At 30.0% G+C, this 24,052-nt stretch overlaps 6 protein-coding genes across 7 annotated transcripts in view; 5 read left to right on the forward strand and 1 right to left on the reverse strand.

The window, feature by feature from the left end:
- LOC117209072 overlaps positions 1-4,657 on the forward strand; it is a 125,594-nt gene extending 120,937 nt beyond the window's left edge. The window contains exons 5-6 of the mRNA XM_033450668.1: positions 334-829; positions 1,900-4,657. Coding sequence (XP_033306559.1) covers positions 334-776 — 443 coding nt within the window. The 3' untranslated portion in view covers positions 777-829; positions 1,900-4,657. The remainder of the gene's footprint in view (positions 1-333; positions 830-1,899) is intronic.
- Positions 4,658-6,233: 1,576 nt separating this feature from the next.
- Positions 6,234-8,166, forward strand: LOC117209045 (histone chaperone asf1). Its single transcript, XM_033450629.1, has 3 exons — positions 6,234-6,574; positions 6,845-6,960; positions 7,100-8,166. Exons 1-3 carry the CDS (start codon positions 6,466-6,468, stop codon positions 7,469-7,471), a joined length of 597 nt encoding a protein of 198 aa, XP_033306520.1. The 5' UTR covers positions 6,234-6,465; the 3' UTR covers positions 7,472-8,166.
- A 1,816-nt stretch (positions 8,167-9,982) lies between these two features.
- LOC117209014 (putative uncharacterized protein DDB_G0282129) lies at positions 9,983-16,464 on the forward strand. 2 transcript variants are annotated; one of them, XM_033450569.1, is made up of 7 exons: positions 9,983-10,256; positions 13,338-13,510; positions 13,635-13,711; positions 13,798-13,893; positions 13,999-14,082; positions 14,609-14,837; positions 14,912-16,464. In XM_033450569.1, exons 1-7 carry the CDS (start codon positions 10,254-10,256, stop codon positions 15,177-15,179), a joined length of 930 nt encoding a protein of 309 aa, XP_033306460.1. In that variant the 5' UTR covers positions 9,983-10,253; the 3' UTR covers positions 15,180-16,464. The 2 variants fall into 2 exon arrangements, with proteins under 2 accessions (XP_033306460.1, XP_033306459.1); XM_033450568.1 differs by having other exon boundaries at positions 9,984-10,256; positions 13,795-13,893.
- Positions 16,465-18,056: 1,592 nt separating this feature from the next.
- Positions 18,057-19,999, forward strand: LOC117209015. The gene is made up of 5 exons (XM_033450570.1): positions 18,057-18,539; positions 18,603-18,724; positions 18,802-18,923; positions 19,035-19,111; positions 19,805-19,999. The coding sequence occupies exons 1-5, from the start codon at positions 18,413-18,415 to the stop codon at positions 19,960-19,962; spliced, it is 606 nt and encodes a 201-aa protein (XP_033306461.1). The 5' UTR covers positions 18,057-18,412; the 3' UTR covers positions 19,963-19,999.
- Positions 20,000-20,287: 288 nt separating this feature from the next.
- On the forward strand, positions 20,288-21,219 carry LOC117209119 (NADH dehydrogenase [ubiquinone] 1 beta subcomplex subunit 11, mitochondrial). Its single transcript, XM_033450793.1, has one exon. It carries the CDS (start codon positions 20,455-20,457, stop codon positions 20,890-20,892), a length of 438 nt encoding a protein of 145 aa, XP_033306684.1. The 5' UTR covers positions 20,288-20,454; the 3' UTR covers positions 20,893-21,219.
- Positions 21,220-21,563: 344 nt separating this feature from the next.
- LOC117209115 (Golgi reassembly-stacking protein 2) lies at positions 21,564-23,785 on the reverse strand. Its single transcript, XM_033450772.1, has 7 exons — positions 23,556-23,785; positions 23,213-23,293; positions 22,915-23,118; positions 22,620-22,837; positions 22,455-22,539; positions 22,077-22,380; positions 21,564-22,011 (listed from the first exon to the last, which is right to left on the reverse strand). Exons 1-7 carry the CDS (start codon positions 23,616-23,618, stop codon positions 21,647-21,649), a joined length of 1,320 nt encoding a protein of 439 aa, XP_033306663.1. The 5' UTR covers positions 23,619-23,785; the 3' UTR covers positions 21,564-21,646.
- Positions 23,786-24,052: the final 267 nt, after the last annotated feature.

A 24,052-nucleotide genomic window follows, 5' to 3' on the forward strand; every position in this document is an offset into this window, starting at 1 on the left:
TCTTAGTAATTTAAAAAAATAATTTTCATCGCGCACACTTTTCTGTCAAACCCTTTCTAGGACCTACACTTAATGGCGCGTTAACATGTCATAAAATGTCATATCCGCTTTCCATTAACAAAGCTCCCATACCAAAGAAAAACAGAACTAGAGATATAACAAATAACTCTTCCGCGTATTCGGGCACTCAAATTATTGGTTTACCTAAACGAGATACACCACGAACCGTAACGAAGCGAAAGAAAAACAAAAAAAATTGGAAACATAATAAACAAACAATTTCCCTGCCAAGCATGGGACTATATATGCTGAATAATATGGTCGTTGTTGCAGGTACTTTTGAGAGGCATTCCATTCGCAAGTCAGGTACCATGGGCCATTTCCCGCACGAAGGTCGCGGCTCGTTAAACCGGCATGGTAATGGGATACAAACTCTAAGGAACTCCGAAAGTCGCGGCAGACACACGCCTGTGCAGCAGGGAGGCGGTGGCGGTATCCACGAGCAAACACCGACCACAGGCTCTACGATGCTCGTTGACGAGGATGGGTTCGTCAGGTTTCGTAGTCTAGGAGCAGAGGACGACGAACTGTCGGATACACCGAGCGTTGTTGGCACCCATGGTAGAGGAAGTTCGCTGGCCGGAAGCGTGAGATTCAACGCGAGACACCCAACGCTGCAGCATCAGCATCCTCATCAGCACCAGCATCAACACTCGCTGCAGCATCCGCATCAGAGTCAGCATCAGGCTCACCATCAGTTGTACATCAATACGTAAAAGTCTATTGTTCCAGGTGTTCCAAATTATAACTTCTCGTTCCCGTCGACTCGGTGAGTTTTATTGAAAACTAAAAATAAGTATAGGTTTTAGGAAAAGAGGTGATTGATATGTGTAAACAATGTTATACCTTATTGTAGAAGTCATCAGTATTGTATGTTTTAAGTTAGAAATGAACTTTTCCTTATAGTTGTAATAAGTTTAATAGAGAACTGGAAATAACCGGAGACTGTCAGGGAAAAAGTGATTGACATGTAAAGGAAATGTCGTATATAGCTTTTATTATACCTCATGATAGATGTCGGTCGGTGTTTCATATTCTCAATTCGAACTAGATCTAACTTAAAGTTCGGAGTTAACTTCTCCTTATGAAACGTGAATTTAGTTGAGACCTGACAATAGTAGGGATTGTTAGAGTAGATGTGATTCATATGCGAAAAAACTGTTGTCTATAGTTTTTTATTTTACATTATAGATAAAAATCATCAATGTTTCATGTTTCAAGTTAGAGGTTAGTTTATCCTTAAATGGGATGTTGTAGACACTGTAAAGTTAAAATTCAAATTTAGTGTGTTGGCTGAGGTATATGACAGGTATAGTGGGTATACAGGGAATATGAAACTATACATACGTTGTCGATAAAAGATAAAGAACAGTTTCCATGAAGTTTTTGCCCAGACGTCATAAAGGCGTCTGATACACAACGGCGCCCGCGTAATTCGGTTAAAATGAAGGAACGCGAGTAGCGGGAAAACGCGGCCGTGTGAATCGTTAAAAGTTGAGATTCCGCGCGTTTTATCTCGCTAAGAAGTTGATAAAAAAGTTTACCTAACAGAGATTAAAGTTCCTTGCCCCTGCTCTTCTTCTATGTAGAGCAGCTTTAAAAGTAATTTAATAGAAACAATGAATTAACGGGATGCGCGCGCATGAAATCTCCCAGCTTTCCGGACTATACGAACGATACCGCTCTTTTAAGAGATTCTATGTATAGTTTTTAATGATAACGAGGGATAAGCAGCAATTTCCTTTCGGGAGATTTAAAATTACGATCGTATAGAACGAGAAGAAAATGCGACATTTTACAATATTCTCGCGATTGTTCCTTACACTCTTTCTGTTGCAGATTATGGTCAGAGGAGATCGTCAACGAAGATTGTACAAGGAATAAGAATATGTTCCGTGGCTCCCTCTCCGGCGACTAATGGTCTAAACAACTTCGAAGAAACTAATTTTACCTTTAACTCTATGTAAGATACGTCCTTGTGTATAGACAAAACCTTAAAGCGAAAAATGGAAAAAAATATGAAAACTCGCCATTCGCATTCTCCCGCTTCGCGTCTGCGTCCGAGCCGACGAACCTTTGCTGTTCATGGTATCCGTAATATTTATTTCGGGGTTCTCGATCGAGAGGCGGAGAAGAAAAAATGTAACGAAGATTAACAAAAAGATAAAAGGAAAAATGTATACGTGAAACTCTCGGTAATTAGAGTTTCTTTCCTCTACCTGTTAACATGGGTAGTGTTCAGGGTATCTCGAACGTTGACCTTACATTAGGCACTTGGTACTTATTAAGGTTCATGTGATTCAAACGAACGATCGTATATCGTAATCGAAAAGAATGGAAACTTATAGGAGGCAAGCTTTCTTTCGTTTTACCTTCTTCTAGTAGCGAGAAAAACTCGGCTGTGGAAACGTATCGGTGTAACACGTGATTCGGTGAAGAAAGCTATCGTGGCGAGGCCCCGTGGGTAAACCACGGACACGCCATCTAGTAATTTATTTTTCTCACTATATAACTTTTTTACCTCTCTTCATTTGCAAAACTCACGGAATAATTTGTTTTAACGACACGAGTTATTTCCAGAAAGAAGTGGAATTTTTTCCGGCCCGTTAAATTTTCACTAGCGAAAATGAACCGTGCGTTTGTACAAATTTCAAGTGCTCGACATACCATTTTTATCACCTGTTCGACCGATACGCGTGTATTCTTCCTCGAGATCCCGCCTGCACGTAATTCACGGCTTCTGCGATATCAAGAGGAAGTATATTTTATAATGAAAGCGAAAAAAATATGTTAAACAATAAAAAAGTGGAAACTTATTCACGTGGTCCAAATAAATGAACGAAAAAAAACGAAACGAGACTCGGAAGGTTTGTAGTAGTTCTGCGAAAGAGAAATAATTCCGAGGAAGTAGGAAAATGTACATTCTTTTTTGTTTTCGTTGTCAAGTTGAAAGAAAGCAAAGTAAAAAGTAAAAAAAAAAAAGAAAGCAAAGTTGAGAAAAAAAAGAAGGAAGATATGATGATAAAATTGAGAAGAAGTAAAGAAAAAAAAGACTAACGGCGTTGTACAGTCGATAATAATTTATCACTCAGTCCAATTGTAAGATTGATTTAGCAGTTAAGGGTTGGATTAAGAATTCCCTGTTACATATTAAGTTACGTCGATGTAGCCGGTAGATGCTACTGCGCTCGTAGAGACGGATATCAGCGATTTCTGTTAAACGAATTCAATGTCGAGCGACAAGCACGATGTAACGATGTTTCCTCTCCGCGTCGGAGACACCACACACGAAGGATTGAACTTCGCGCACAGGCCAGCATATTTCTTCCGTTTCTTCCACCTTTTCCTTTCTTATTTCTTAATTTTTCCTTTTCTTCTTTCTAGTAGTTTCTTAATTTACTTTTTAACTCATTTGTTTTATTTTCTTTCTCTTCCTTATTTTTTCTCCTTTTTTAAGTCATCTCCTTTATACATTCTATGTATGTGTGTACGCGTTTCTTTCGCATTGAACCTACGGTACAAAACAGTACTTTCTACTTTCTTCACTTCGTAATATTGGTAATAGGTTAAATAAGCGGTCAGCGCAGTGTATATGTTTATATGGACATTGTAAATAAGGTATACGGGCTCGTCGTGAGTAGATATAAATTCGTTGCGATAGAATCTGTGCAGATTCTATCCGACACGCACCGAGATTCACATGTAAACAGACATTAACACAAGCGTCAGCCCTTGGGTACTCATGTACACAAGATCATACACGTCCACATGTTCACTACACACACACGTACCTAATCTCCACCCCCTCATAATTCTGAGTTGTAAATGCAAGACTCGTTTTTAATTTATGTCGAAAGCTGTATTTATTATGTCAAACATTCCACAACAAGTTGTTGATAAGTGTGAATGCGATTTTGTGGAATTTTATTGCAATTTTAGATTAAAGAAAAAAACATAGCGCTAAAGAAAGAGGAACAAATGTAAATAAAAGCTTTTTTGCGAAACACCTTATTATGTTTCTCCTAATTATCTACGATTATGTTGATATTAATCGTTGCACAGAATAATTATCTATCTTTTTTACCTTTTTACTTTTCTTAAAAAAAACACGAAGATATATAATAAATTAAAATGATCGGACATGTAAACAAATTCTTGCCATTGTTCTACAGAAAAATTTGTTTAATCTATAAGATTCTCTGAAAGTATTTTGGATCTTAGTTTTGTCCCATATTTTCGCGTTGTTTGAACGTTTCGCATTATTATTGCGTATACTGTACTTTGCGTCGTGAAATAATCGTTGAGCATAAAGTTTTAATTTTCTTAATGCCAGTGCAAATTAAGTTAATTGTCATGACCTAATTATGAATCAAACGGTGCTACTCGCAACGAATAGTAAATGCAGTTTAGAGCGGTTTTTTTCGATGTTGCTTGTTTATAAATTCGTCATTTAATAAAAATGGAAAAAAGGAAAATATTTGAGAATAAGTTGTTTGCCGACCTATGTCGCGATGTAAAAGCAATTCTGTATAGATAACGCAAGTATGTCAGGAATAATGTACATAAAAAATATTTAATAAACCTTATATGTAAAAACTTTGGTTGTTTCGGAGAGTAATTTTATTTCCATAAAGAAAAACATCAGAATAATTATTCTTTGAATATGATAACGTATGACAAACATATGTCAAACATAAAAGAAATTGGATCAATGTTTTGTAAGAATTCTAAGTTTTTCTATATAAAACTACTCCAAAATTAATAATCGAAAGTAGTATACTTGTATCGTATTTATTGAGATAAAGATTGTAGACTTAAATTGGACCTACGAATCTAGTTAAAAAAATGAAAATGTGCTTAGCTAAATGATATAGTTTTATGATGCGATATCTTACACATTTAACATTAGATATCGATATTATGTGATTGAAGATATTGATATACATATAAATTAAGTGTTTGATGTAATGGTGAAAAAGCATTTAATGGAGTGGGGAGAATTACAGAACGAATTGCGTATAGGTAGCCATCTATCGACAAAAAGTAGAAATACTGAACGAAAGATTCATCTAATAAAAATTTTTATATCGACGTATGATCAAACCTAATTCCCCTGCAATAATATTACTATAAATTAGATCTCTTATTTGTAGTCTTTATATAGCCTTTAGAATTTAAAATAATTATTATAAAAATTACATTCAACTAAACTACCGAAGCTGATAAAATTATCAGCTGTTAAAATATGGTTTCTACCATTATTGGCTGGGAATAATGTAAGTTCTTCCATTATGGATAGTTCGAAATACCAGTGAAATTTAAAATACTATCTTTAAATTAAAAACAACAGAACCATTACACTTTTCAATTAACCACAAATGATCTGAAAGTAAATTAAAGAAATTTTGAAATTATAGATAACATAATTATAAGATAATTATAAGATATATGAATATAAATTTGGTTATAAATATCATAAAAATATTAGCACAGACAATGATGTATTCCATATTGAATCGATAACACTGAAAATGATTGGAAACGGGCAATGGATTTTGTAAACTCTCAGACAGAAAATTGCAATAAATGTTGGATCTATGTAGTATCACGTCTATGCTTATCCAACTATTTAATTTTAAATTTAACGATATATACTCTTTCGATAAATTTCGTTCAACTAAAGTCTGTGACACATCTTAATCCTTCGAAGATAGAAAGTTATCCTTTTTATAATTTGTCCAAGATATCTATTACCTTCTGTGATTGGATTTGAAAAATTTGCAATTGCACCAATTACGTATCTCTATATTGTAAATAATCCTTAAGGACAATATCTTACAAATGTACAGATTTAAGTTAAAACAAGCAAAATTTGTATTATTAAAGGCATTTCTTTTTACAATTTTCTCTATTTTTAAACGTCAATTTATCCCATTCAAAACATCTTACGTTCATGCAAAATGTAATTACATTATGCTAACATTAAAGAATAGAATTTCAAAGATACGTAATGAATAAGTAAATTACTATAATAGTTACGTTAAACAATCTTTGAAGTACATATAAAATTAATAATGAATTTTTCATATACGTATTTCTCAAATTGTATGCTGACTTAAAAGAGGAGACATTTAAATTTACATTAGTGCAAGATGTACCTATGCTATATTGTACAAAGTTTCGGTAGTTCCCGAAACACCGGAAACGTCCTTTGGTTCGTTTGCCGCCAAAGCAAGCAGTGTGTTGGGATGAAATTGTTTATACTTTAATTCGAGATCCTACGCTTATCAAGAGATTAGTTGTCTAATACAGTACAAAGAACAAAATCTGGCAAACAGTCCCTTAAACTCGTTTTTGTAAAATTGTCAGTGTTTTGGTGAAATTATTAGTTAAACGAAGTCAACGATGGCCAAAGTTCAGTTAGCAAATGTAGCCGTTCTCGATAATCCTTCACCGTTCCTCAATCCATTTCAGTTCGAAGTTACTTTTGAATGTATCGAAGAACTAAAAGAAGGTACATTTTTGTATATTATCTTCTTTTACAAAATATGTTTACAAATTGATGTCAGTGTTATTCAAAATGAAGAAATATCCAAATATTTTTGGTGCTTATGCTAGGTTAGTTTCAATAATTTAATACCAAGCTCTCCAAGGACAAATTAGTGAAACTTTCTCTGACATTTTTTTTTGCCTTCAATTTCAGTATATTTTCTTTTAAAATTCATATTGAATGATTTGTTTGAAATAAGCAGTAGAATGTGTTATAATGATGGTGGTGTTGCAGATTTAGAATGGAAAATGATCTATGTCGGAAGTGCAGAATCCGAAGAATTCGACCAGGTTTTAGACACAATTTATGTTGGGCCAATTCCTGAAGGAAGGCATATGTTCATTTTTCAGGTACATTAACAATATTGTCTAACTTAGTATGAAATGATAGCTATGAGTTTCTGTAAAAAATCTTTTGTTAAATATATACTTAATGCATGCATAGAGCGGTGGTTTTTTCTATAAATTCAATATTTACTGCATATTTTAGGCTGATCCCCCTGATGTCAGTAGAATTCCAGTAAATGATGCTTTAGGAGTCACAGTTGTTTTGTTAACTTGTTCATATAGGGGACATGAATTTGTGCGTGTTGGTTACTTTATAAATAATGAGTACACAGATGCAGAACTTAGAGAAAATCCACCACCACAACCTCAGTTTGATAAGGTACAAAGAAATATCTTAGGGGATAAACCACGTGTTACTAGATTCAAAATAAACTGGGATGATGGAGCAAGTACGGCAACAAACAATGTACCAGAAGGCATGGATGCACAATCATTAGAAGAGACATCACAGGATGCACCAACATCTACATTGGGTTTTACAGAAAATACACACAATAGTATGGAAGTGATGTGAATGTCCGTTAACTGCCAATAATACATAAGCTAGCACAGACCATAATATGATGAATGAAGTAGTACCTGGAAAGAAGATTCGAACGGTTCATATATTTGGATACCTCAGAGGAAAAACATTATAAGAAAATGATAGCCTTTTATGTACATGCTAATTGATTTTGCTTTATTAAGGAAGCTCATATGTTCAAAGAAAATTGCACAATAATAAGATTATTTTAACTTTGTATAGAAATGAAACTGTTTATTGTTGGATACTTATGTATAATTGTTTGTCTTTTAGAAAGAAGCTAGGGATACTTACTATATATCATTGAAAAAAAAAGTAATTTTATTAATCATGAAAAAGTAAATTTCTAATAGAGATTATAAACTATAAGTTTATTAAGAAAAATATTGTACTGAAATACTTTTTAATAACAGAATATAAAAGAAGAATGTGCTTCAAACTAACATCGTGGTCGTTAATACAATGAAAAATATTCTGGAACTGTTTAAACATTAATACTTATAACGGTAATTTAAAGCTGATTGTATGATGATATTCTAGAAATGTTTGGAATTTTTGTGTTTAATACTTTAAGTATTATGGCTTATTATATCATAAATTAATAGAAATAAGGCTGTTCCCATTTCATCAGTGTATATACATATATACTAAAATGAGAAATACACATTATGTTTTTTACTTCATTATACATTGTTTTTAAATATTCCATCTTCTGTAGTTATCTAGGTCTAAAGACCTGTAGAAATAAAATAACATTAACTATGATGTAATGATAAATCTAGTAATGTATTATGCAGTCTTTAAAGCATTTTGAAATTTAACAATCAAAAAACGTCATATAAACAATAGAAAGTTTCTTCTAATCGATTTCAAACTCAAATTTAACTTTATTCCTAATACGCACAATTATAATTGATATAAACTTCATATTTTCGACTTTTTCTAATTCATAGTTATGATACAAAAGTTGCCATGAATAGGAATCCATGATATTGCAATATATACGTTACTGAAACTATTTACCCCCTTGCTTTCACGTATGCTGTTTCAAAATGGATTACTTTCCTGGATTTACACAATTAGTATCAATCTTGTAGTAAATTTTGAACAATTCAGTTATCAATATTTATTAATTAGTAAATGTAATTTAAAAAACAGTATCAATCTACACAATACATCGAGTAATAAACAAGAAAAATTCCTAATATATTGCACATTAAAAACTTGTGTTTTGCATCAATTCTTTTTTATTTATTTGTATATATCAATTCGTTAATTTATAACGTATAATATCAAGGTGCATTTTACAATATTATCGAAGAAATTTAAATGTCTCACAACGAGGGTGTCTATCTACATGCATACATTCAGAGGGCCTAACCTGACAAATTTATATTAAAAAGTATTTTTTTTTTAGAATTAAAAATGTTTTATGCAAAAGAGAAGAAAAAGATTCCTCATAATGTGTTAAAACATATTTACATACAATTATTTTAATAGAATTCGTCTTTTTTAATTTATCACCTTTTTATTTTGGTACTTTTTTATTTTTGCTTTGCGTCGCTGTATCATATTACGATCCAATTATCCTTATGACGCAGTTGGAAAACTTTTTATGAGGCGAAAAAGATAATCTATTAAACATTTATGAAAAGAATAATCACGTAATCTACCTTTCTGAACGCACAAATTCAAATTACAGATTACTTATGAGTATCCAAAATCTCTTTATGTGATCATATTCTAGAAGCTATTGAGGCATTAACATTGATAAGTAATATAACACTTGCATTTAAAGAGAAGAACGTGACAAATCACATTTCATATTCTTTACGAAAGAAATTTTTATATTTAATATAATACATCAATTACAATTTAAAGGTCAATATAATACAAAATTTAATATGATAGAAGATTTAATAGAATACATTAATTATCCTTACTATAATTATTTTCGAGGTTAATTTGAATTTGAATAAGAAAGATCATGCATACAAAATAACTAGATATTTATACATTTATTCGTTTATAGATTAATAGTGCGATGTATATTTAATATTTGATATTTGTAACATACTTCAAATTTTGTAAAATGTAATTGCTGTATCGCTTAAATTTTAGGTATTAAAGTATGGTAACTCCATAACCATACTTCTGCAGACAAACTGCAATTGAAAATTTTGTTGAAAACAAAGCTACACGTATCGATAATAATGTGAGTACAACTTCAATTCAAACAACTCAATAAGGAGAATACTTATTAAATTTTGTCTTTAGAAAATACAATCTTAAAAATATAATTATCAATCAAATTTAACATTAAGAAACATAAATATCTTCGTATTATTTATAATATACAAAACAATAAATATACTCTAACTCTAAGTTAAAAATCAATTTTATTCGCAGTTATTTTTTACAAATATACTCTATCCCGAATTAGCGAATTAAGTATATACATATGTACATAGCGAAAGTGTTCCATTGTTTGTGAGAGACGAGGGACCAGTATAGTATTATTACATTACTGGCAACCACCCCCACTACCTGCCTTGCTGCGAGCAGGTTTGAACACGTTCAGTATACGCCGGTTCTGCCGACGAATAACAACAGATTGCAGGTGGATTCCCAATAGTGCAAGTGTCTCTACGTGCGAAGTTGTGCGCACGAATGAACCTGTCAACATTCTACGGAAGAATCTTACTCATATACGAGTACATCCCCAAAAATAACTCATATCTTCAACCTTTATACGTCCACATTATATCTTCCAATGGTAAGTAAAAAAAGAAACTAATACAGTAACGTCAGAATTTTCCAATTTTTTTACCTATCACTATTTCCAATCACGGGTGAATCAGATGACCTAAATCAACAGGTTATAACATACTCACATATCGTTACAATACAACGCATGATACATTGGTATAAATATATCCGAGTTGTTCAATTGGTGCTACAATCAAGTTTGAGGTACATTACATGTCAGTCATAGTGCGTGTATATTACATATTACATACTTACAGACTCCTTTTGCAAACATGCAGGGATAGCGATAATGATATGCACATGATGATGATGGGGCGAATGAAATATCCCACCGATGTGGTTAAATGTCCCTCTACTTGTTCTAGATTGTTCTATTTATTCACTATCAAGAATAACACTAAAAGTTAGATTTAAGATTTTCACAAATTTTCATAACTCCAAGTTATGATTTCATCATCTTTTCTGGATTTGATTATTCCTAATATATTTCTTTTAAATCTGTAAGTTACATTCGATTTCATGAACGATCGTGTTCCTTTGTAAACAGACTTGTTTTTATCGTGCCAATGAAGAACGCGGCAATTGTTACTGATAACAAGCGCTCAGTTTTGTTTACTTTTACTGAAATAAAGTTTAATAACAAAGTAAAGTAAATGAGAAATATAATGAAATTTTAATAATGCGTAGTATCGTGACGAAATCGCACTGATCTTGTTGCTAGAACCGGAATATGTTCCACAATTCTCAGTACCACATCAACGCGCCACGATGACTCACTCAACCACCACTTTTTTCTTTTTCGTCCGGGAATCTCTGCGACCATCATAGAAATAAGATATCGGAAAGAACTAAAGGGGGCACTTCTAATATTAAACTTTCTGGTATTCTATATTAATAATTTTCAATTGCATAACATCCTTCTGTTCTTTTTGATTATAGGTTATTGCAAATTGCAACGATAGATTTTTCATATAGCGAAATCATACGATATCGGTTGACAGATAAGAGTGCTTTTTGCTTTGTTTACGGGAAATTGAATGTGTGACTCAATGAAATTTCAATCTTCCGTTAAAATATTTTTAAATTCATCAAACGATTTTTCTTTATTTTATCGATTTTAAATATTTACACGCTGTTATTGAATTCAAAATTTGTCAGTTAACATACATGTATATAATGTGATGTTAATTCTAAAGTAAATGATATAATACATAATTTTATTATGAATTTAGCGTAACATAGATATAGTCCAAGAAGATTATTTATCAAGGGAAGGGGTATTATCAAATATGACGTGTACTATTCTTATTTCCCTTATTATATTATAAATACCGTAATTTGATACACGCACGATTATGTTTTTCTTACGATGTCTAACAACGTATGACACGTACTTTAGCAAGTATTACAAGTGGAATAAATTTCAGTGTTAAATTTTAGAACATTTAATTTACAACAATAATGTAAAAGTTGTGCTTATAAAAAATGCAAAAAATTGTTTGTATTACATAATTTTTACAATTTTACACTTTATGCACGAAATTGCTGTAGATATTTAGAAGTGGCGAGAATAACTGTTCATATATTCATATTCATGTAAGTTTATATCATAGTCAAAATAGTAGTTTAAAATCCTTATATACAGGTTTTAGTTAACCACCATTTTAAGTTGTATGGTGAACTATTAGATGGCGGTTGCTCACTAACAAAATGGCGGTTGAATGACAGATCAAGACTACAGAATAACCCTCCTATATGTTTTTATTCAATTAATCGAAAATATTAACAAAATTGTACACTATTCTTCCTTTTTGTAAACGAAGATATAATTCCTTTTAATATTTATTTCTGAAGTTTTCAAAGGATTGTGATGCATTAATAAAATTATATTTCGAACGATACAATCTAATTTTTCTTCTTTCTATAGAAAAAATACATCATAGAAAAATAGTGGTAATATGATCTTTATTTCAGAATTTCATATTTTTTGGCGCATGTTTATATGTTCATTGTTTATCGAACTTCATTAAATTTAAAGTTAAAAATGTTTCAATAAATTATTATTAAATTTTTAAAGGTAAACATTTATAAAATTACGTAATATAGTAAAGGAATTAATATATACGTAATACATAATAAAGAAAAAACAGATATTTGTTTTATTCTATTTGTTTTTATTATATTGTTGTATACAATTAATCGTGATCGTGAATTTGTATTACCTATTTGTATTAGTTAATATTTGAGCAAATCAAAATTTAGAAGAATAATTCTTTGAGAGTGGTTTGAAATCGAAATGTAGGTCGTAAGTCGTAAAAAATTGTCCAGAGTCCTTGGACTTTATTAAACCGGAAGTGCCGTGCGTTCCACGCCCGGTTTATAAGAGTAACATACAAAAAAAATTGAGAATCACCCTGACTTTTTAATGTAATATTTTCTTACTAAATTCATATACTTTGGTAATTGATAACAATTAATAATTCCACATAGATTATCAATTTGGAACGTTTGAACGAAAACTTATACAAAAAGAACGTAATTACGTTATCGTTTTAAGATTTTTAAATTTGTATACAATATTTTTTTGCCAGAATAAATGATGCTTTATAGAAAAATAATGGAAGCAATGTGTGAAAGTAATGTGGAGTAATATGTAGCGATCTGTCATAGGTAATTGCAAATTTATTAATATAAAATTCTTTTGTTAGAAAGATAGTTAATTTCTTATAAGACTCCTTATAAAAAATATTGTAGTTAAGTTTTGTGTCTACTACAATAATAACTTTATTTTTCAAAGTAATATCTTTTGAAATATAACTGATATTATAATTATAATTATTAGGTTGTCCGAAAAGTTTCTTTTGTTTCATAAGATGATAATACATGAACAATTTCTGTTTTATATTATTTTGTTGAATTAGGTATGATCTATTTCGTTATATTTCTATTATTATGTTCGTACATAATTCAATAAACTAATATAAAACAAAAAACATTGTGCGTCTATTATTTTCTTATAAAATGAAAGAAATTTTTCGGACAAACTAGTAATATGGAAATAAAATTTTGAAAATCAATTTTTTTGTAGGCTACGATAGAGGAAAGATTTTGTCGTGATGATGGTGACTGTTCCGATAAACAATACTGCTATCATGTATCGGAACGGTGCGTTGATTATACCCAATGTAACAGGTATAATAGACTGGAAAATCACGAAAAAAAATCACGGGATCCCTCTCAATGCGGCCCCTGCCTGACTGGGTGGGTATATATATATTTTACTATTCATTTATCTTTTTCTGTGGTTTATTTTTTAATTTTCTTGCCAAATGTTCATACATGACTACGATTTATTTGATATTTATTAACCCTGATATAATTACAGCTACAACGCCGAAAAACTTGGTACAGGAGAAATGGCATTATTTTGTAGAAAAACTAACGCTCAACAAGATATACCCGGTAAGTAAAGGAAAAATTAACTCGATAAAAATTGTACTTGCTATCATAATTTTTGTGTACTAATTTTCCTTTGTTTTATACAGAAGTAGTAAAACTGGACAACACTATGATTATCTACTTAGTAATTGGAACATTCCTATTTAGTATAATAACTGTTTTTGGTATATTTCTTTTCATAAGACGTAAGTAACAGATCCTAAATATTTACAAATATGTTAAAAGCATATAATACATAAAATTATTTGGAAAATAAATTTCAAAATGCAATTGTATAAAATGTTTTCTAGGAAGATCAAAGCGGCAAAGAAATATGGTAAAACCGCACGATGAACTTGGCATGATGGAACCGACTGCCCCGCCATTGGAAAATAGTGAGTAATACAGATTGTTACAAACACCGTTAGTACTAAAGTACACATTCATATTAATTAGTGCAGCACTAAAAAAAATCCATTTTAAATAACACGAAGACGCGGCGATTATTTGCTACTAATAAGTAGGTAGATTAGAAGCTTATTCTATGATCTTATTCATTTGTTCGTTCAAAGCTACTTTGTTTTACGTATTCCTTTCTGCAATCGATATTTCTATTAAAATAAACACTTGTTACAAACACAAACAATTGTAAATTAAGATACACGAGCACTGTAGATTGTAGCTTCTTTGTCTTAATTTTTAACATTTTCTTATATGTTTGAAGTTACTAACCGTGATTAAAACGGTTAATTTTTTATACGAAAAACACAATTATTTCATTACAGTATACCTACCTACTTGAACGCTGAATTAACTGCGGGCTGTTCAACGCGGTAATAATATGTATAGAATTATGTATATTACATCGAAAATGTTAATATGATATTTAATATAATTCCTTCATAACTTAATATTTTACAGGTCCTTTCATTAGATGCAAAGAAGCATCATCTCCTGTACCATTCAACAATAATAAAATTTTGAAGGATAAGAATGATCTTGTGCGTGCAGTAGGTTTCGTACCTCCGAGTTGGGTTCGTACGAATTCTAATTATGAATATGATATGAGTAATGATAACATAGATGCAATAGGACAACAACATCCTGTGTCTGAACCAACTGATAATCGATCTAATAATTTGATGCTAGAGTAAGTAGATATTTAGTGTTTCAGAACAGAACATTTTTGTTTTTTGTTATATAACCATAATCATGTTTTTATAGGCGACTAGCACATGAAGTTACAAATGGAAATTTAGCAGGATATGAAATCGAACAAGCGGATAATAGTTTGAACACAATTTTAGTTCAAGCAAATAATCCTTCTTCATCTAACGACTCGACTCAAGAAAATAATAATAACAATAATAATAATGGTTCAACATCAGAATCAAGTAATGCTCAAAACAATAGAGAAAATATACGGATATCAAACATTTTGATTTCTCAAAAAATATCTATGAACGTGAATCTATTGAATGACGATTGTTGATCTCAAAAAATTGTGATTAAATATGTTAAGCAAGTGCCTTTTACGAATGAAGTGACATAGTATCTTGACATTAAAAATTAGATAAATGATAAAAGATTACATTTTAATATGCAAACGTATATGTAAAACTTATCTTGTTATATATTCATTATATGGGCCATAATATTTTAGTGATACGTAGTTCACACTTGAGAAAACCATAATTGAATTTTAAGATTATCAATTAAAAGAAGGTCAATTCTAGTCAACACATAGCTAACTACTAAAATTTGTTATTTAATTACATATATTATATCGAAAATTATAATTTTATCTCTGTTCTTTAAACACAATTCAAAATGTTTATAAGGTAAAATTTCGCTTTTTTTCTATCTGAATTTAAAATGAGTTTACATTCTCCACATAATATGAATCACATCAACATTATGGCCACTAGTATTTTATCTTTCTTTCTCTTTTGTTACTTTTGTAAGATGTACACTTTCAATTTTATTGATTTACAATTTAACAGTAAGATTTAACTTTTAAATTCAGTAGACAAAAACGTTTGAAACAAAGCAAACGAATAAACATTATTTATGATTATAAATTATTCCAATTTGATGTTGATCACTACTTAAGAACGTTTTATATGTATATTTTTAAGTATTATATAATGGGTTCTTGATATTTTCTTATAATAACATACAAGAACGTTTAGATTTTTACTTTTATAATTAATATGCATGATAATTATATAACAATGAACTATTTTGACATTTATAAACTGCTCAATATCTTGCGACATATAATGGACGCAAATGTTAGACAAAAAAGTACTAAGTTCGTAAATAATTTTTGTCAACCTACAGTATTTATAATGTATTAATGTATTAATGTTTCGAGAAATTATATTTGAGTAAGAATTTAAAAAGAAATTCCTTATGTGATTTAGACGTAACTGATTTTTAAAAGAGCAAAATTTCTTTGAGACAAAAATGTCTATGAACACATTATGTTTCAAGAACATAATACACATTATACATTTAGACAATATAGATGTTATTAAAATATCATGATACCTATCAATATCAATGATACCTATATAATTAGGTATCCCTACATTGTACTTTATTTTACGTGATATTTTCTTTTTATGTGCCATTATAAGTTACAATATCATAAATGAACTACATCTAAATCTTAAATATAATCACTAATGTTTAGTACACTTTTATTATAGTAAGACATTTATTGTTATAAATGACTAGCATATATGTCATTAAATGAAGATTTGATGTAAAAAGGAAATTTTGATTTTAGTCCTAAAAATTCTCTAATGAAGTTAAACAAATATTTTTTTTTAACTAATTAAAAAATTAATTAAAAAATATAAAATTTATTGTATATAAACATTTTATATAAAGCATTTCTCATTTTAATCCATCTTCATAAGTATCTCCTAAACTTCACATTATTAATAAAATTTATCCTGTTTCGAGGGAATGTTCTATGATGACCATCAGGTTTATCTAACCAGAGATGTTTCAGGATGTGAAGGTGATCTTTATTTTTTTAAGTGCAACTCTATATTTTCATTTAACCAGGTTTTTAGCTCACTTCGAGATGAATTTATTGACTTATAAAACGTTCATTTTTAAAGATTATTCAAAGCCATTTACAGCTGTTCTAAACCTGCTCTGCATACGACTAGAACATTTTCCTCGTCGTAATAATCAGTCGTAAACATGACGCGTCACTCACACAAGTGGTGCGTCTCGCCTACTAGAATTACTATTTCACAGTATTTGCTTCGAAGGGATTAGTATTATTATAGCATCACACATCCTTCATTTCGATAATAATTCAGTTTGTGATGAGTAATTATACGCCTAGCGAAATTGTTGGCATGATTTCGATTCCAGGAGAGTGTCAGAAAGATTATAGGGCAAATGCATGGTTGCGTCGAGAAAGATTTCCTGATCGCCGTGCTAGGGGAGGAAATTTGCAACGATAACGTCGTAGACAGCAGTCATGACAGAAGCAGTACTCGCAGTAATTTCTTTAAATTCTCATATCAGTCGGCAAATATTGTAAAAACCAATCATGGCATGTCACATGTTATACATCTGACGAAACCACGTTCAAGAATAGTGGACTATTGAATAGATATAGCAGCAATTATTGGGTCGATGAAACCTCCACACTGGCAGAGATCGGTTGATTGTCGACGCCAATGATCGTTAAATGTATGGTACGGCATAGTGAAAGGTCACTTAGTGAATTTAAATCATTTAATGGAACATTAACTGAAGCCCGATACAATACTTTCTTAACTAACAAATTACAAAATCCTCTTGAAAACGTTCCATACGCTACCAGGATATGGTTTTAATATGATAGTGCTCCTATGCATAATGATCGCCGAGTTTGTATAACTGTGAATAACATGTTTCTGGAAAAGAAAGTAAAATTCTCTTCTCATCAAGATCTCCAGATCTAACCCCTTTAGATCTCTCTTTGTAAGGTTTCACAAGGAAACAAGTTTATTGAAAGGAACCACTCCTAAAAATTTAATGTAAAAATTCGAACAAAGAATGCCTGCCAACAAATTAGTTCTGCAACTTTTCAGAAGGTGGAGAACTGTTGTTTATGAAGAGAATAGCTTATTGCATCGATGTACAAAGCTGCCCTTTCAAATATAAGACATAGAGAACAAATTCTATACATATTTGACGAAGATAAGCTTTAAATGGGAATGAGCGAACCCGAATGACTTCTAAAAACCAACATTTTATAGGTCAATAAATTCGACCCATGGTCTATAAACATGGCTAAATGAAAACATATAGTTCCATTAAAAAAAAACAGATTTCCTTGACATCTCGAGAACACCTTCACTGTCATCATAAGATATTTTCTTTGAAAGAGCACAAGTATTACTTGAAATACTTTTCCGAATAATGTACAGTTTAAGAGATATTTGCATGGATCAATTAAAATTACACCCTGTATATAATCTTATCCTTTTTCTTAATCGTAATTTTGTTTATCGCAGCGTGATCGTGGCATATTGATTAAAATCCCTAACTCGCTTTGAGACGACTTTGGGATATTTTGATAGTACTATTGGCAGTAATACATAGTGACGTTTCAAAATTTGTAACTAAAGATAACTGACATTATAAATTTGTGTTTATAGTTTTCTCATTTTTACCAAATGTTTTAACAGTGACATTAATGTAAATGTAATAATGAATGAAATAATGACGCTTAAGGAAAATCATATAAAAATTTCGGATTTACAAGTTAAGGATTTACTGCAGAATCAGATCAAGTTAATCGATCATATCAAAAATAAACGAAATCAGGACTTTAGCGGTAATTTATTATATTATTTGTATCGTACTTTTTGTGTACAAATAAAGGTATTTTCTTTTTCAGAAGATGGAATAAAGATCACAGATTTAACATCAAAAATAACTTCTATGAGGGATACCCTTCAGTCTGAAAAACAAACATTGGAATATAAAAATCATGTTTTATCTAAGCACTTAGACCACATAGTAATTGTTTGTTATTTTTGTATATTACATTGTTATAAAATAATACAGCAGAAATAAAAATTTAATACTTTTTAAAGACAGAGTTGGATGCAGAGAAAAATAAATTTTTGGAAGAATGTCAACAATTGGAATTGCAAAGAAATAAACTTAAAACATGTAAACGAAACATACAGGATCAAGAATTACTAGATCAAGGAAGGTTTGTATCTGATTATGATTTATTAATATTTTACTATGCTCATTCATGCTTGTATTATGCCTTAATACTAATAAGATTTTATTTTTTTGTTCTTTTTTTTTGTAATTACAGAAGAAAATATGCATTATATAGAGAATTAACTGGAATACGATGGGATTTTGGAAAGCTTAAAGAGAATATTACAGGAAGTATCCTTTTAACTTATAAAATTCCTGTAATTTAAACAAAATTTAGCATTTCACACACATGTATGTGTGTATATATATATAGTATGAAAAGTATATAGTTTTATTATATGAAAAAATGGTTCAGACAAGAAGTGTGTAGTTTTAAGGGACATAATCTGGTATAATTAGTATTTTGGTGATGGTCTAGTGGAGGTTATATGAGGATGGTATCCATTTTTTTAAATGGGATCATACAGTTTTAAATACAATAATCGATGTATTTTGGCATTCCCTATAAAAAAGTATTAATCTATTTATATCGAAAAAATTTTAGTTGAGCAGATATTCGAACTTTAATTTGTAAAATTTAATGCATGAAAGACAAAGGCAATGTAAACATGTTTTGCATCATTCATTATTATTTATTTTTGCTTCATACATTAAATTTGATAAATTAAAGTTAAAATATCTGCTAAACTTATAGAAAATGTTTAGCTGGATCGATTAAATGTTATGTCAAAGTTATCTTAATATCTCAGATAGTATAAGGTATTGGAAAATCAAAATGTAATCTTCTGGTTAGACTCTTGAAATATAATAAATTTCACTTTATAGATTTTTTGATAAAGTCAATAGATAATGACTTATTTCAGGTGATAGTTTTTACTGATGCATTCTATATATATAAAACTATATCCTTAATAATAATATTAGATATATATAAAGGATTGTATATCCATCACTTTTCTTATTCAAATGAAGAAAATACAAAAGATTTGAATAATCTTTTATGGCAAGAGATATATCAATCTGTGATCCATAACGAGCATAAAAACACATATGATAAGGAAAATACTGTACAAAATAAATAATTGTATCATGAATTGAAATAAATTTCTATTCCATAAATTTTGTCATCAATGTAAAAATATTCCTTAAAAAGTAAAAGCATGATAAGTTACTAGATTTGAAAATCTACAGAGTAAATATGTGTGAAGCTAATATTATTTTTAATTTTAAATATAATCCTGAATATTTATCATAGTTTATTATATTCTTTTCGGATATTAATACTTTTCTGATTTATTTACAAAATCTATCCTCTTCAAGCCGTAATCATCAAATTGATGATTACCTTTTTCAAATTTAAAATCAAGGCGCCGTATTACATGTTCCTCTGAATGTTAGGTTAGGTCAATTTCTAACCTTGAAAGTTGGTCGTCGTCTTGTACATACGTGTACGCGAGTATCTAATTTTGGTTCCTGAAATTGTTACGATATATTGGCAACTATCTCATAATAAACTAACGAATATATAGAAGAACGGTATTTTGTTAGAAAAAATAAGTTCTCATTAAAGAAAGATGTCAACTTTACTACGATTCATCCGTTCTCAAGGAATTAAGAGCGGATTGACGTTTCTAAGGCCGAAAGAAAACAATATATGTAACAGAATACACCGAAGTGATGTATCAGTTAAAAATTCTGAAAAAGAAAGTACGTATGAGGTAAAAAAAACATGGACCAGTTATGGATTTTGTGACGAAGATCAGAAAACTGATAGACAAATCATGCATGTAACATTCTTTATATCTATATCCGTGTCCTTGGTGTTTGGTGCTCTTATAATTGGTTATGCACCAGACCCATTTTTGCAAGATTGGGCTCAACGAGAAGCATATTTGCAACTTCGTTACAGAGAAGAACATGGTTTACCACCAATTGATCCAAATTTAATAGATCCATCAAAAGTCAAGCTCCCAAGTGAAGAGGAATTAATTGATGTTGAAATAATTATTTAAACAATATCAAAATTGTGGAGAAGAAATTCTAAGAAGAACACTAGCAGTTTTAATTATTAAAATAAAATTTGTTATTCTGATATTTACACAATAACAGTTGATACAAGATCAATCTGTACAATATTTAATAAATGATTCTTGTTCAAAATGATAGTTTTGATTTTGCTGTATAAACATTTTCCAAACTTAATGTTTATTAGCAGACACACAATTTGTATTTTGAGAAAGATATATTTGCATTTATTGTGCTGTCAACATTGTTAAAAATAATTGCTGAAATTTAAATCACTATTAATTTCTGAATCTTAAATAAAATCCATTTCATTAATATGTAAATGTTTTATTCCTTTATTTAATAACAAATTCAAACTTTTAGTCTGCACATACATTACATATATATAAAGTTTAATGATTAAAAAATAATATTTATCATTATACATAAGTATCAACGACAAAATATAAGAAGAAACAGATCAAGTAATATGTTAAGATTTAATACTTTTTCAAATGTTTTAATTTGACTTTAGTTTAAGTAGTCAATATTCCTTATCTATGTACAGAATTACATAATTTATCCCTGCATGTCTGAAAATTTGTATACATTACGTTTAAACAAATAATAAAGTATAAATGCATAAAGTATAGTAATACATATATTTGTAATAGATACATTACGCTCTTTATTTTACCTTTATTCTTCAATATTTACTTTATTATAAAACAGATATTTTTTTCATTAGAAATAACATAATCGTTACTGCGTTGTTGTTGGTGGCACCGTAAATGTAGGAGTTGTACTAACACCACTCAATTCATTTTGCTGGAGAACAGATGGATAGAAAGAAGAATTTTGTGGTAGACTTGCACTAACGGTAATAGGTGGCATCCCGGGTAACGATATGGGCGTCGTTACTACATGAGATTGAGGCACATTAAACTGTACTGGTGGTGATATATCACTCTGTACAGTTGTGAAATCTTTCGGCGTACCGACAACACCAGTTGCTTCGCTTAAAACTGTCGCATTAGTAGTAAAAGTTGGCAAAGGTGGAGTAGTTGGCATACCAGGTATATTCGGCATTGTATTTTGATGTGACGATGGCATGATAGGATCATTATCTGAATAAAAATAATGTCATTATATTTACTTATTTGAAAGTTAATAATAATTTATGGATACTTACTACATGTCGTATTTACAACAGTTTGATTAGGCATAACATGAGACACAGAATTAGTAGTAGTAGATCCTCCAATAGCAGCAGGATTCAATTGAGGCATAGTATATGTTTGTACACTTGATGTGTATATATTTTGCACCATTGTAGTAGAAGTAGTTTCAACTTCGGATTTTGTAACATTTTCTTGTGCTGACATGTAATTCGGTGGAATAGAGAAACCTGGTGGTATGTTTATAATCACATTACTTCCTTCTGTGTGAGTAATGCTTGATGTAACTGGATTTGGATTAGTAGCTTTAACATGAGACTACAAAAGGAAGAAATAGAACTTAGTTACAATACTTTGATAAATTTCTTGTGACATTTCAAATTGGTACATACTGTATACAAATTATTTGATTTATGCTCTTGAATATTTCTAATGGGTATTCTGTGCAGATATCCATAACCAATTCCACAACCCAAACTATAAAAGTGTAAAAAATATTCGTAAGATATGAATTACAGTAATATTTTGAAATACTAATGTTAGGTTAACAAATTTACCTTCCTTCTCCACCCCAAGTATGATTGGGTGTAATTGTAACTTCTCTACAAGAATCATCTTGTGTGTTATATATGTACAATTTCAAAGGTCGTGATTCATGTGCTTCTATTAAAGTAAATATATCCTCAGACTCGTGTAAAACTGAATCAGCACCAATAATATAATCTGTGAATGGACGTAGACCTGCTAATTCAGCTGGAGAAGATGGATGCACTTCCTATAAAACATAATTCAAAAAATTTGTCTTCTTATGTACTTCTTAACTTTTTCTGATTTAATTGTGGTTATACTTACAAGAATATGCCAAACATTTTCATTGGAACCTTCAAAAGAACAAAACCTTACACTAACACCAAGGAGACCCTGTCCACCCCATGTGAGACTAGGTACTATAACAGTTTGTCTTACAGATTGTGTTTTACTGCTGTATACTGTAAGTGTTAGTTTTTTATCTACGCCATTTTTGAGAAGCTCCTTTAATGTATCATTATCTTGATCCTGTAAGAATAAATTATTCTTTTAATTTAAACACTATATAAATTTAATAAATTCTATTGACATAAAGTATCAATAGGTATCATGGAACACATACCAAGCGTGTATTTCCAATAGATACAATAAAGTCAAAGAATGCTTCCAATCCAGCTTTCTGACCTGGAGAACCTTCCTGTACCTATTTCAGTCATGACGTTCGAATCAAATTTACTAAATATCTAACAAAAAGATAGCTACATTTATTGAAAAATAACTTGAAACTTCCAATTTTTAGATAATCTAATATGTGATGAAATTACTTAATAAATTTTTTCTTAAACTATAGTAAATTTATAATATATATCAAAATATTAATTACTGAAAGTTTAAGATTTATTTTGGTAAATAAAAAAAGTATGAATATATAAAATAAACTACACTATTTCAACAAATGTTCTTACCCTCAATACATGGTAACCTTCTGTGCCACCTCCTGGTATTTCGATACTATGAGAAGATCCCATTTTTAAAGAGGAAACTTCTTAAGTCACTTGGTTTAAAAGAATACAAAGCATTAAAATGATTGTTGTCTAAGAATTAATCACGGAAATAGAAAAATATGTAACACAAAATCTATGTACAAATTCGTTGGTGACGTAGCCTATCATATGTAGAGGTTCTGCTATGCTATATGCTTACGATTCAGTGTTACCAATTTAACAATATACATATATGTCATTTCTTTTATAAAAGAGAAGTGTTTACTGATTGTAAATAATTTGTGACTAAATTAGTTAACTTGGCTAATTTAATGAAGTCATAACAATCCTATAATATTATCGTTATAATTTTATAAATATGTACATTGAAATATAATATTGAATTTTGTAATGACATTTAAATTGTTAATAGGACTTAAATTTTGTCTAATATTTCTTTTCATGTATAAATCATGGCA

This window comes from Bombus bifarius, unplaced genomic scaffold (assembly GCF_011952205.1).
Source record: "Bombus bifarius isolate JDL3187 unplaced genomic scaffold, Bbif_JDL3187 scf7180000008165, whole genome shotgun sequence".
Classification (NCBI taxonomy): Eukaryota; Metazoa; Arthropoda; class Insecta; order Hymenoptera; family Apidae; genus Bombus; species Bombus bifarius.

What these genes read in the sequence shown, in the direction of transcription:
- LOC117209045 (XM_033450629.1), top strand. Translation starts at nt 6,466, where the DNA reads ATGGCCAAAGTTCAGTTAGCAAATGTAGCCGTTCTCGATAATCCTTCA. An exon ending in TATCGAAGAACTAAAAGAAG is followed by an intron (nt 6,575 to 6,844) that starts GTACATTTTTGT and finishes GTGGTGTTGCAG; the next exon opens with ATTTAGAATGGAAAATGATC. An exon ending in GGCATATGTTCATTTTTCAG is followed by an intron (nt 6,961 to 7,099) that starts GTACATTAACAA and finishes TGCATATTTTAG; the next exon opens with GCTGATCCCCCTGATGTCAG.
- LOC117209014 (XM_033450568.1), top strand. An exon ending in TGCGGCCCCTGCCTGACTGG is followed by an intron (nt 13,511 to 13,634) that starts GTGGGTATATAT and finishes ATATAATTACAG; the next exon opens with CTACAACGCCGAAAAACTTG. An exon ending in TCTAATAATTTGATGCTAGA is followed by an intron (nt 14,838 to 14,911) that starts GTAAGTAGATAT and finishes ATGTTTTTATAG; the next exon opens with GCGACTAGCACATGAAGTTA.
- LOC117209015 (XM_033450570.1), top strand. Translation starts at nt 18,413, where the DNA reads ATGAATGAAATAATGACGCTTAAGGAAAATCATATAAAAATTTCGGAT. An exon ending in ACGAAATCAGGACTTTAGCG is followed by an intron (nt 18,540 to 18,602) that starts GTAATTTATTAT and finishes TTTCTTTTTCAG; the next exon opens with AAGATGGAATAAAGATCACA. An exon ending in CTAAGCACTTAGACCACATA is followed by an intron (nt 18,725 to 18,801) that starts GTAATTGTTTGT and finishes TACTTTTTAAAG; the next exon opens with ACAGAGTTGGATGCAGAGAA.
- LOC117209119 (XM_033450793.1), top strand. Translation starts at nt 20,455, where the DNA reads ATGTCAACTTTACTACGATTCATCCGTTCTCAAGGAATTAAGAGCGGA.
- LOC117209115 (XM_033450772.1), bottom strand. Translation starts at nt 23,618, where the DNA reads ATGGGATCTTCTCATAGTATCGAAATACCAGGAGGTGGCACAGAAGGT. An exon ending in ACTTGGGGTGGAGAAGGAAG is followed by an intron (nt 22,540 to 22,619) that starts GTAAATTTGTTA and finishes ACACTTTTATAG; the next exon opens with TTTGGGTTGTGGAATTGGTT. An exon ending in AATCAAATAATTTGTATACA is followed by an intron (nt 22,381 to 22,454) that starts GTATGTACCAAT and finishes TTCCTTTTGTAG; the next exon opens with TCTCATGTTAAAGCTACTAA.